Raw genomic sequence first — 13,700 nt, 5'->3', positions numbered from 1 at the left:
GATTCAAATCAAAATACGAGAACAAATTAATTGTAGAACAAAGTATGTCATATATGCTATTATATGCACTTGCAGTGAGATCTACATCGGCAGTACAATCTGGGAACTCTGCTTCAGGATTAGAGAGCATCTAGCAGTGATTGGAAGTCAGGATAAAAACCTGCCTCTAGCAGAACACTGGCAACGCCTTCATCAGATGGACAATAAACATATCAAATTTATTGGCCTTAAAAGAGTTGCCCTGGGGCGTAGAGGTGGAAATTGGGAACTACGGTTACGCCAGGAGGAGGCTAAACTGTAACTTTTTCAGATGTGTGGAAATTGGTTTAAACACTGACCATGAGATGTCTTGCTTTTTATGATATGTAGGATTAATCAGAATATGACTTTTTTTCTCACACTGTGACAAAAAAAACACATTTCCCACAATACACTGGGAGTAGTGGAATACTCTGTCAATAACTATGCACAACTGACATGACCTTCGGAGTACTGGCAATCCCTACATCAATGCGACCATATCCTTTGAAATATATATATGTAAAGCAATAAATTCCTGTAAAACAATACGGTATATGTACTCGGTGGGTGTACTTAGAAAAGTACCAAATCCTGCCACGAATGCGCTCTTCTTTCCTTTTACCAATAGATGGGTAAAGCAATAGCTTTTGGACAAGGAATAAGATATTAGCACTCTGATTTTTTTAGTTTCAGAGAAGCACCGAATTATGCCACATGCTGTACAACAGTCTATGCCTGAAAACATGGTATACTCACACAAACCACACCTCCCATAATACACTGGGAGCAGTGGTGTACTCTTCGTGCTAGAGACACACACTTAGATATAAATGGGACTCCCTCATGCTCCTGAACACTTCGTTTTTACTTAGCTCATTTCATAGACATCATAGATTATTACAGTAAAACAATGTTTGGACGTAGGAATAATAAAACCCCTTTGATTAACAACCCTTGGCACATTAGCATGAACTCTAGGAATCACTCGTTCCCATTACATGCACGGACTATATTTTGAGAGAATACTTTCCCAAAATATCGCCGAAAGCACTCGAAAAACAGAGGTAGGACTCAGTCGCTACCATAGCAACATTAGAAATACAAGTTAGGATCGAGGTCCATTTTGCTAGAACCCGACACGTGATGCACCAGTATTGAAGTTTGCAGGTAAGCCCTAGGGGGGGACTCCAAGTCCACCCACTAGGTTTCACCAATTAGCAACTGATCCGCCCAGCACGCGCAAGCCCAGCAGGAGATTAACAACGCTGGCAAAAACCGCATATATTTAAGAGAAAGATCTCTCTCATTCTCAAAACAGCACGATTTTTACATTGCAATTTACTTAATGCCCATAGATCTTTTGAATACATGGATAGTCATAACAATTACGGATACCATTAGACCGCATTGCAAATAAGTGTATTGTGCACATGAGTTATATCAGCATCACTTTATAAACCTCTGATTATAATTAAAGAATGTAGACTTCATTTTACTACATACCGGCAACATATTAGATTAAATATCCTCTAAGACAGATGCCAACAAACTATTTGAATATGAATAATAGTATTGGTCTGGTCATAACATAGTGAGTGACAATGCATTCTTCCCTCTGTTTTTCGAAGCGCCCGTACTTCTCATGAGTCTGAAGGGATTCATTCTGCCATTACGATATTATGCAGCTCTGAATACAACAGATAGGTAAAACCTAATCTGTTCTTTGATTGACTAATGATACAAATAACATTGCCTGAACATGTACTCATTTCGTTTTTCAAATAATGTTCTTTTTTCCCAATATTTCATTTTTCTTCTTTAAATCCATTGATACCTCCCTCCCATCTTCCTTACCCCCTCTCCCTCTCTTTGGTACTCTACCCTATATCACTAATGCAATTACCCGACGGCTTGATGGTATGTGGACAATTTTTTTTTCATTCTACTCGTACTCCTACGTACGGCCACACGTTGAATTTATTATAATGTATGCATTATGTTTATTATGTATATCATGTTAAAATGAATGTTTTAAATTCGGTTACCTTGATTTGAACATACCTATTCACAATTCCTTTGTTCTATGACTTGACCATATGATGTTAAATATGATCTAAACATGTTGCTTTTTTTATTTTATTTTTATTTTTTCATTATACTACTTCTCATAGTTATTGCACTGATTTGAAAAAGGCACACTAGGAATGCCGAAACACGCGTTATCGTAAAGGGCCATCAATAAAGACTTGGCATAAAATGAACCAGCCTTCTTAAATCTTTTCACTACTGTGACGCAGTAATTGATGTGTGCAGAATTCTTCTCAATCCGTGGTTGTTTGCGGTGGGTGATATGGTAGGGATGGTTCTATATGGAATGGCTTTCAGCTTTACTACCTGTCTTGGTGTCGATAACCTTGCACTTCAATGCATATTCTAATGAATTGGCTAGCAATGATGAACTCTTGTTGTTTTATATTAAATGTTCTATTTGTTCCATTTAATGGATGGACACTTAATTTGCACATTATTTTTATTTTATTGGTCATTTTTAAGGCACCTATACAACAAATGGTGTTTCAAAGCGCCACAAGACAAAAAAGAGGGGATGGCGGCAAGGGAGAAAGATACAATAACGGTCCTACAAGGCCTCGACATTCGGATTGTGCAAGTGCAGCAAAAGTATGTTTGGGGGGGGGGGTGCCAGAATGTGCAAAAACAAGCAAAGGTGGGAAGGGACAAGGGGGAAGATGAAAGGTGCAAGTGCCAAGGGGAGGCCAGAGGGCAAGTGCCAATTATTGTAGAGGTGAGGGTCAACATAAGTGCAGTGAAGACTTGGAAGGGGGGGGGCTGGAGCCTGTAGAACTGAGGGAACCAGGCCACCAGTCACTGAGGCAGAAAGGTGATGGCAGGGGAGTGGAGGAGGAGGAGGAGGAGGAGGAGGAGGAGAAGCGTCTTGAGGAGTTTCTTGAATTTAAGGAGCTGGGGGGAGGAGGTTAGGTAGACTATTCCAGAGGGAGGCTCCTGCGGAGGAGAGAGATCTACCCCCACTCTTTGCTTGAAGCGTCTTGATTTACAGAGAGTTGGAGCCAACGGACTGAAGGGCTCTAGCAGGGGGTATTTAGGGAAGGGTTGGATAAAGCAGGGTCCAATGCCCCAGAAATTCTTGTGGATAATGCAGAGGGTCTTGAATTTGATCCTAGCAGCAACCGGGAGTCAGTGGAGAGCAATTGGGGTTGGAGAAATGTTGTCCCTGGGCTTGAGGCCAAGGATATGTCTCAGTCCTGTTCTGTGTTAGTTTAAGTGGGCAAAGGGAGAATGAAGGGAGATTGAGGAAGAGGTTGCAGTAGTCCAGCCTAGAGAGGACTAGAGCTCTGGAGACATTGAGTTTGTGTGAAGGTGAGGAAAGCGAGAAGGCCTCTGAGGAGGAGCTGCTTGTAGTGGGCTGCCTTGGCAGGGCCTGAGATATGGGGAGAGAGGGGAATCAAAGATGACTCTAAGGTTTTTTCCTCACAAGAGAGTAAGGTTAGGAGACCCATGGAGGGCGGCCAGAGTGAGGGAAGGTGGGAGCAGGACGCTTCAATGAGAAGGATCTCAGTCTTGCTCGCATTAAGGAAGAAATCATTGGCAGCACACCATGACTGAATAGCAGTCAGCCAGGGTTGAGAGAGGAGAAAGAGGGAAGCTTGACGGAGATCTGAGTGTTCTCTGCAGAACACAGTGAGGAGAGAAGGAAGAGAACAAGTGGTCCAAAGGGGCAAGGTAGAAGTTAAAAAGCCACGGCGAGAGGATAGAACGTTGAGCGACACCGCAGGTAGAGCATGTAATGGGGGAGAGAAAAGGGCTCAGTTGAACCTGAGAAGGTTAATCGAAGAGGAAGGTCAACCAGTCCAGTGCCAGGCTGTGATGGCAAGGGTGTCATGGAGCCAATTTGTCAGAATGGCATGATTGACTGTGTCGAAGGCAGAGGAAAGATCCAGGAGGATAAGAACGTAAGGAGAGTTGGAGTCAAGATTTGAGAGCAAGTCTTCATGGGTGCTCAGTAGAGCAGTTAACTGCTCTGAAGCTATACTGGTGGTTGTGCGGACAACCAACAGATTCAGTGTGTTGGACCAGTTGGGAGGTGGTCAGCTTCTCCAGTAGCTTGTCCAGGAAGGGGGTAATGGAGATAGGGGTGGTAATTAGCAGAGCAGGAGAGGTCGGAAGAGGGCTTTTTTAGGAGCGGGTGCACAAGAGTGCTTAAGGCGGAGAGAAAAGGAGCCAGTGGCAAAGGAATGGTTATAGAAATAAGCCAAGGGAGGCAATGTTGTCTTGATAGCTCTGTAGGAGCAGGGGAGCACCTGTTAGGAGGAGACTTTCATAGAGAGGACTTGTAGAGAGACCTCATCTGGTGCTATCGGCGAGAAAGAGAGTAGGGAAGGGGGTAGGGGGCCAAGGGAAGCAAGAGGGGGTTTTGAGGAGGGGGCGGGGTTTGAGGAGAGAGAGGACAGAATATCCTGAGTTTTGGTAAGCAATTCGGAGGCCAGTGAGATACAGAGGGTCAAGGATGGGAGAGGAGATGTGGAGACTGTAGAAGGATTGGTGAGTTTGTTGCAGATTTTGAACATTTCGCCAGAGATGTGGGCTTGGATGTGAGCCCTCTTCTTGGAGCTGAATGGAGAGTCTGTATTGCCCTTGGAGCAGTCTACTGGCCCGTTTGTCAGAGGAAGTGCCTGATGTCCGCCACTTGCACTCAGCCACTCTGCACTTGCATTGCAGGCCGCAGTCATACCAGAGGGTGGGATTAGCCAAGGCGGGGGAGGAGATGATTTTTAACTCCGGGCCCAAAATTTATTTTGCAAGCAACTAGACCGCCCTAGAAATTCACTCACCGCTCAATTATCCGCATGCTTACACACTCTTACTTTCCAGGAGTCTATCGTCACTAGTCAATGTTGAGTGCAAAATGTGAGGCCAGCTACATGTCTATCTGCACTGACTTATGGTGCTGATACTTCTCTGCAAGCGTTTTGTATGATAGAAATTAAATATTAATTTTTAAAATACTAATAGGAACGAGTATCGTTTAATTGTTTAGAACTTTAATTTGGTGTGTGTATAGATGTTTCAATCTCGAACGTAGTTTTTATTTGGCATGCTTTTTAATCACTCTTTCTCGTTGTAGCAAATCAAGAAAGAAGGCTCTGGAGAGGAGTCGCCAATGATTGGAGATAAAGTCAGTGTCCATTATACTGGGTGGCTGCTGGACGGCACTCAGTTTGACTCCAGTCGAAACCGTGCTGACAAGTTCTCCTTTGACATAGGAAAAGGTAATGCCTGTCTTAGATTTGCAATTGTGGAAAATGAATTCAACCCTTCATTTCGAAGGTGCTTGTTCTCTACAGGGCCTGACTGTTTTTTTTTCTTTGTTTTTTTTTTAAAAGTAGTTGTCAGTGACTTTGTTCATGCAGCTACTTTTTCTTACTGGCTTTCTATTCCATTTTGACATGTTGAAACAACCGCAGCTATTCTGTGTTGCAACACGTGATCGCACAACTATAATGAGGAGGATGTTCTAAATATAATGTTTCTTTACTAAATCGTTAAGTATTTTGTTGTGGTTCTTTGTTAAAGAGAATTCTGTATGCTGTGTTCATAGTTTGAAACCTTCCTACGTAGGCTAACTTGTTGTTCACCTACTTGTAGCAGTGGTTGAGTAATGAAGATCAATTTTCAGTAGAGGAGTCCAATACTCGAACACAATATCGTGTGCAGTAAAGGTATGTCTATCCTGAAAATAATCTTTTAGATATCTTAAAAGGTGTGTCAGTGTTCGGTGTGGGTTGCAGGTAATTAAGATCAAGGGTAGACCTATGGCTGGTCTCTTGGTGGCAGTCAGGATTGCCTCAGGTCTTAGGATTGTGAATTGTCAACATCTCCCCCTTTATCCAGGTGGTAACGGTTGGTTTTGCAGGGGCAGCTCATAACTTGAATCCTAATCTCTGCATCATCAACCTTTATTGGAACCATGGGGCCATCGGAGCGAAATACTTCATTGACGACGTAATGACAGCGATTGACGACCTCATGGAAACAGGTATTCAATATGACCTGATCATCTGTGGTGACCTTAATATCGACTGTATTAGCCACTTAAATCTACCCAGCAACAAGAAGAGAGCAAACAAACAATTGACAACTCACTGGTGCCTGGAAATGGACCTACGAGAGCTGACAACGCTTAATGGTCAAACTCCGGGGGACATTCCGGCGGCTCCTAACTGGAGAAGAGGGGACTCAAGTTCAACACTTGATTACATCTTGGTATCTGGGAAAATTCACACGAGAACCAATTGTCTCGTAGTCACAAAAATGAGTCACAGCGATCACGACATGGTGACTCTAAAATTCTCTTCATATGCTCGATCCTCCCAGGACCGATGGACATATGCAGTCAGAACAGGAACTGGTCGTATCCGTCTAAACCTCGAGTCTAGTGAGGTAGGCCATATCTTGACAGTTTTGCAATCTTCCGGAACTCTGGAGTACGATCATCTTCTGACTCAATACCAAGAACAGAAGAATAAATTAAGAAATACTCAATTTACATGCAAACACAAATTTGTTATTGAGATTTCACAACGAAAAAGGCTTCTTCGTCGGCAGCTGAGAAAGGTACGAAAATCACTTTCTACAGATGCCAGTAATCAATCACGAAAGCTCAAACAGGGCTACAAGAACTGGCTCAAGTCTTATAAGGCTATCCTGCTACAAAATGATGCAGAGCTTATGCTGTCAAAAATGGCGAGCTCCAACTCAGCTGACTACTGCAGACTCATAAATGATAACCTTGCACCACAACATGCCCTCCAGGCTAATTTGGTCCTAGAGTCTGAGTGGATAGCCTTCTACTCTGATCTCTTTCGCAAGGTCAAACACACTAACGAATGGGAACCTCCAAAACTAACACACTGGGAGCTTGCCTTCGACCACGACGACATCCTGCGATTCATTAGGAACGTGCATCACTCCAGAGCACCAGGTCCGGACGGGCTTAAGAATTGCACGATCAAGCGTCAACCAGAAAAATGGGCAGACTTCTGTGAGATGTTGTTCAATAGGATTATTAAGTGCTGTAAGACCCCTAACTCATGGAAATCTGCAGTGATTATACCAATCTTTAAAAAAGGAGACCACAGAAATCCTAAACTATAGACCCACTGCACTACTTGATGTGCTAGGGAAGGTGTACGCCACCCTTCTCCTACAACAACTCCTGGAGTGGTCCACCAAATGCAACCGGGTGGATCCGAGACAGACCGGTTTTGTCAAAGGTGTGGGCTGCTGCGTTAATCTCCTACTGCTAAACCTATTGAAGATGGAAGCCCTTCGATCAAAATCTAAAATCTATCTTGCTTTAGTAGACCTATATCAGGCATTTGACAGCATAAACGGAGAACTACTATGGGAAAAAAATGACCAAGTGGAACTGTCCATCTAGCCTGTTGGCTGCCATTCGTGAACTCCACACAAATACCTCGATCAGAGTCAGGCTAGATCTCAAGGGCAATCCATCAGCTCCAATCGACACCTGTAGAGGTGTCAAACAAGGTTGCCCTCTAGCAGCAAGTATTTTCAATCTGTTTATATCAGACATTAAAGATGTCTTCAACGGGTTACCTACGTTTCCACCCAAAATTAATGGTTCTCACGTTGATTACCTAGTTTATGCGGATGACATCATTCTGCTGGAACACCAATAGGACTACAACGTAAACTTACTGCTGTGGAAAAGTATCTAACAGAGAACGGCCTAAACATCAACAAGTGGAAATTCGAAGTCATTGTTTTTGAGAAACTGCAAGGCTCTAAAAGAAACAGGCAGAAATTTAAATGGTACTTGGACAAAGAACCCATCGGGCTTGTGCTGAAAACCACCTATTTAGGGATGCGGATAAGTGCGAGCAGAAATGATGCACCCTGGGTGGAATCGGCAAAGATAAAATGCCGACAATTGGCATGCCAGGCGTCCCTAATACACAAATTTGGAACATTTTCCCTAAAACCCACGATAAACTTTTTTCAGCAAAAAGTGGTTCCTTCCCTAATTTATGCTGGTGAAAATGCTTTTGGCTGTGGGAATGAAGTGTGGAACTCGCTTGAAAACATCTTTTGGTCTAAAGTTCTACACCTCCCCAAGGGGACTTCCACGGCTTGTGTAAGATATGACCTTGGGTGCATCTCTATGCAAGCAAGGGTTGCCTGGAACCTTTTAAGCCTCTTCAGGAAATCTAAACTAACGAACCCGACGCCTCAAATTGCAATTCTTCACAATCCAGAGTCCGAGAAAGCTCCTACAATCGTGTACCAATGGAATGAGTTGTGTCATGAGGTTCTCATTACATATGACATCACGACACATAAATCCTGACGCCGCAAAATTGAAGTTGTGGAGAACCGACTGGATCCACACATGCAATCTAAGATCGACATCACGGATAACGCAAGAAGCCCCTGAAGAGGCGAGAGCTTATGGTTGTACTCCGGCATACTTGTCATGTTTCCCGGACCAATGGTTGAGATCCTTATACTTGCAGTTCAGGCTCAATGTCCTGCCGACCAAGGAGCGACTCTGTTTTTGGTCCCAGTCAACTGATTCGGACCCTACGTGTCGCTTTTTTAAAACATCAAACGAAACGCTCAAACATCTGACAATGACATGTTCCGGATTAGAACAAGAAAGAAACAGCATCTTTGGCACAGTCACAAAGAATTTTCAGTTCTTCACCCGGGACGATTGGTGGAAAGCCCTGTTTGATGGGTCAAATAGACCTGTGCTATATGCCTTGGTCTCCTTTCTTCAAGTTGTAAAAGAACGTTTACATGCCAACTCGGCTGTCTAGAAGGAGGAGTCAGTTTGATTTGTGACCCGCTGATGTATGTGGTGACCAAAACACGTAATAGGATGCAAAGAGATGTGGTTTTGCTGTTTGTCATCCTGTGTTTTTTTTTTTTTTTTTTTTTTTGATCTCTCATTTTTAAAGGTTTGAAAAAACCCCAAAAAAAATTCAATTCTGAAGTCTCTTGGTGCACCTTTTAGGATTCGCCCACACTGTTTTGGAAGTCAAAAGGTCAACTGTACTTTTGGGTGCAAGTTTTTACAGTTTGTACTCCAGGCCTAATTACAGGCCTTTATATGCTCAACCAGAATTCAACGGGTGAGACCGACATGCTTCCGATTGACTGAGCAGGATACTCATGCTGAGCAGTGCAGAGTGTCACAGATCAGACTTCGCTTCAGAATAACTGATGCTTTCTTTGACCATCCCCCTGCTTAAGCATGGGTAGGGTGGGGTTCCCCAGGCCACTCACTGGATGCCTGCAAGGGGCAGTTGTAGGGAGACTTTGCAGACACCTTTCCAACCCTTCAGGTACTCTCCTTGCTACAGGCACAGCACGGAGAACTAAACTCCTGCACCTAACTCAAAGAAATACCCTTTACTCCGCTATGTATTCCAGGCCCCGTGGGGCAGGATGGTTTAGTCCATGGAAACATAAAAGGTACGTGATTTTCTTTCCTGGTCTCCAACTAAAATGCACATACACCTTTACACAAACAGTAAATAAACTTTTAATGGATTGCGAATGCCTAATCTTTGATATACCTATGTCCTGCTTGCAGTTTGGGAAACATTTGTAGACTGGTGCTGTGCAGCGTCAGGTCTATGTATCTCGGCGGCTTCCATCCCCACCCTCAAATTTGATGAAGACAGTGGTATATGTAGCGAGCACTGCGCCCGTTGCCTCAGTTTTGTTTTTTCCACATGCACAGCATGCTTTGGAGCAGTTTGACTTGCTTCAGCTATTCTTTTCGAGGGGATTGTGTCCTCCAACGTATTCCACATCTGACAGGTAATCACCACAGCTGTGCTGCTTCAGAACATTTTCTGTGTCCTGCGTCAATGACGTTGATACGCTGTCCTCGAGGGCCTCCGTCTAGCCGACGTCACCGTATGTTATAAGTAGATGCCCGTAGCCTCCGTTTTGTTTTTTCCGCAAACGTGTTCGCTTTGGCATCTCGATGCGCCTCGGTTCTTCTCCTTATTGAATCGGTGCTTGGTTTTTGTGAAAAATCATGTCTTCATCTTGTACCCCCGCGGTCGGGCTTCAAGTAGTGTCAGGACTGCGGTTCCAAGATGTCGCTTACAGACCCGCATGACGTGTGCCTCGGCAAGGACCATGCCACCGATGACTAACTATTGCCAGTCTTTGACATCGAAAGACTTGCGTGAGCGGAAGAAGTTGTCTCTAGGTAGGGTTTCCAAACCCCTAAAGTCGAAATCCACTGGGCTTTCGACCGACTATTCGAGGGGCGACTCTCCGTGTCGGCGTAAGTTCAGGGGGTCTAGGTCCTGGAGTGGTTCCCGCCAGTCCTCTGCCTCTTCTAGGCACTCACGGAAGCGCTGTCACTGGTCGCCTTCCCCGTCCTTGTCCGAGCACTCCACCAGACGGCGGGTAGCTTGTCCGAACAAGCATTTCTCTCCTGCGGAATGGGATGCATTTCGTAAGGAGATGATGGTGATTTTCGAATCGCAGGGCTCCGTTCCATCCGCACCTTCGAGAGAAGCTGGCAAGGAACGCGCTAAGGCCACTGCTCGCACACCTTTGGGCTCAGGCGGTCAAGCGATCATCGGGAGCCGTTGAGGTCCCTATCGGACAAGGTAGATCGCACTAGCCATGCCCTCTACAAGTCCCGGTCCTCGATGCCCTCGAGACCGTCGGAGCCTGTGAGGTCTTCTATGAAGATGTCGACGCCATCGGCGCCATGCCCGTCATGGACTCTCTTGAGGCTCCGGCCTCGAGGCTGTTGTCAGCGCCTCGCTCGGCATCAAGGCTGATTCTGTCGATGCCTTTTGAGGAGGCTTTATCAGAAGTACCCAGGAGACCGGTGGATACACCGAGGAAGGCCCTGAGTAAATGAGTGAGGCCTGTGTTTGAGCCTTTTTCTGTGCCCTCATCCAGGGATTTGTTCCAGCCTCTGGTTTATATCTGAGGTGGATGAAGGGGTCTGATGTGGAAGGTCTGGTTCCTCAGGAGGTTCCCGATGAACTGTTGTCTGGTAATAGCCAGTTGGAAGACCTAAGTCAATCTTTGCATGACGCCAGTGGTTTGGACACCTCCCCGGAGGTTGAATTTGGCAGGCCCGAGCCTGGTACTCGCACAGAATCTTCATACAGGCGTCTCATGTCGAGGGTTACGAGTATTTGGGGTGGTCTGCTCCACCCATGGATTTTCTGCAAGATGACCTTACAGATATCTTGGACCAAGGTACACCCACTGACCTGGTTCTGCCATTTCATATGGCCTTAGAAAGAAGGGTGGCGGCAGCTTGGACTGCTCCGGAGAGTCTCCCGGCAGTGAAATAAGTCGTTGCCGAAAAAATACTGTCCAGCCAGTGGCGACCCCGGCTACTTGTCTTTGCATCCCACTCCGGAGAGTTTGGTGGTGCAGGCGACTACGGCCCCAGCAAAGTAGGCGTCGTACCCTACCATCCCTCCTGATGGGGACAAGCGTTTCGACGGTTCGGCGAAGAAAATGTTTTCATCTGGGGGTATGGCTTCAAAGGCAGCCAACTCTGTTTGTGCCTTGGCAAGATTCACTCGCACTCTGTGGAATTGTGTATCTTTGGCGGCTGAACATATCCCTCCGGGATGGTTTTCTTGCCCTCGTTCAGGATGGCAAGGATTCCATGTGTGAATCTATTCAGTCGGGTCTGGACGTGGCAGACTATGTCAGCCGGTCCATGGCGGCGAGCAACGTGATGCGCAGGTTTGCGTGGTTGCGGAAGTCGGGGTTTGCTCCTGATGTACAGTCCCGGCTTCTCAACATGCCCTTGGATGATGACAATCTTTTTGGCGGCAAGGCTGACAAGAGCCTTGAGAGGTTGCAGATCTCTAATTCAGCAGCAAAGTCGTTGAGCGCTGCAGTTCATCAACCTCCGCCTTTTCGTCCTAGGGGACAGCAATGGAGTGGGGGTCCTTTCGATACTAATCTACCTTTGGTAGATCGAGGGGAGCTGCCAGTCAAAGGGGCCAGCGTAGGAGTACCAGAGGTGTAAAACAAGGTACTCGAAGTGCCAAAGTCGCTCGAGCAGCTGCCTCTTTGCCCTCAGGCGCAGCCACTTCAGCTCAGTCATGAGGCCATGTCCCATGGTTCGCCGGTTGGGGGAAGGCTGGCACAGCATCTTGTAGAATGGCGTACCATTACTTCAGATGTGTCATGATGCCTACCCCCGGAGCACCAGGCCAGGCCCAGCACCCCCGGAAGCAGGCATCATGCCCTCGGGTAAAAGCCCAGCGGCCCCTTATAGGGGCTCTTTGGACTCAGTCCTGGCGCCTTTGGCGCCAGGCTCATGTTGGACATTAGTCCTGGCACCATAGGCGCCAGGCTCATAAAGCGAGGTGTTTTGTGCACTTACCTGATGCAGACCATGCTGCACGCTTCATGCCTCCCTGAGACCTGAAAGGGACTATTTTTTCATAGGGACTATTTTTTCACTTTGGCGTGGACAGGGAAGGATGCATACCTAGTTGGGGAAGGATACATACCTGGGACTTCTTTGGAGGCTATTTAAGCCACGCCCAGACAGCAGCTCATGCTTCGCGTTGTTCTGCTTCCTGCAGCTTAACGCTCACCGTGTCTGCTCCTGGACTCCAGCAACGCCCGCCTCGAACCTGGAAGGAAGAGAAGAGAAAGGTGAAAACCAAGGACTATTTCAAACTTCTTACCTGCATCCGGAATCTTCTCGCCAGCATCCCTGAAGAAAGACTTCCATTTAAAAGCATTGCGTTGCTCGCTGCAACGCCACGCTTCACTCACCTGTCCTCGAGACATCTTCCGGCTCCATCGCGGCTGTCAGCATTGGACATCACATCTCTGCACCTAGGGGAGAGAGGAAGAAAAAAAAGGTGAGCAGAAGGAACACAGAAGGAAAGCCTGATTAACAGCCATAATACTTACTGACTTTTCTTCCACATTTCGGGTCGGCGCCGCCCCGTTGGCAGGTACCGTAACCCGGCCCCTATGGGGAAAGGACAAGAGACATTTCTGGGGAACGATAAGGACATTTAGAGGGATCGCCCTCATCACTACTCACCTCGGCAGTTTAACCCCTGGACGCATCGCCTTCATTCTGCACCTGAAATAAAGGACAGATCACAGGTTAGAAAGACAACATAAAGGGGGCCTCACTTGAACTTTGAACTTTCATACTTGCGGCGCATCGCTCAAGAAAGTCAAGTGCATTTTGCCAGCGCCATTCTGAAAACCAGTGAAGTAACTGGACGAACACGCGCCCCTGCACCAGAAGCAGGATGGAGAGTTCATCCTTCCAAACCATAAGGTGAACTTAAACCGGGGTTTGGAGGAAGTTAGAGAGGAACGAAGGGGGAAGAGGGAAAGTGGGGAGCTAGCACATTATTCTGCAGACTGTTAATCCCCTTTCTCATCTGCAGAAGGGTATTCCTACGGGCCAGGCAAGCACGATTTGGAGGTCCTGTCCAATCGGTGTTCCGGGTCCTGCGCATCACGCTAGAAGAGGCCACAGCAATCCAGACTAGACCAGCGCCCCCGTGGGAACCAGGTGAGCGTTACAATGTGAGTTCTGGAGATCATAGCCCACGGCTACTGTCTTTCTTTCCGGC

At 46.4% G+C, this 13,700-nt stretch overlaps 1 protein-coding gene across 1 annotated transcript in view; it reads left to right on the top strand.

The window, feature by feature from the left end:
* FKBP4 (FKBP prolyl isomerase 4) overlaps positions 1 to 13,700 on the top strand; it is a 770,108-nt gene that overhangs the window by 148,703 nt on the left and 607,705 nt on the right. Inside the window, exon 2 of the mRNA XM_069628122.1 lies at positions 5,183 to 5,327. Within this exon, the coding sequence (XP_069484223.1) occupies positions 5,183 to 5,327 (145 nt within the window). The remainder of the gene's footprint in view (positions 1 to 5,182; positions 5,328 to 13,700) is intronic.

The sequence above is a fragment of the Ambystoma mexicanum genome, chromosome 12, assembly GCF_040938575.1.
Source record: "Ambystoma mexicanum isolate Mex_15411 chromosome 12, UKY_AmexF1_1, whole genome shotgun sequence".
Lineage (NCBI taxonomy): Eukaryota > Metazoa > Chordata > Amphibia > Caudata > Ambystomatidae > Ambystoma > Ambystoma mexicanum.
The sequence above is the reverse complement of the archived record's forward strand: the minus strand, read 5'-3'. Positions and strand labels throughout refer to the sequence as shown.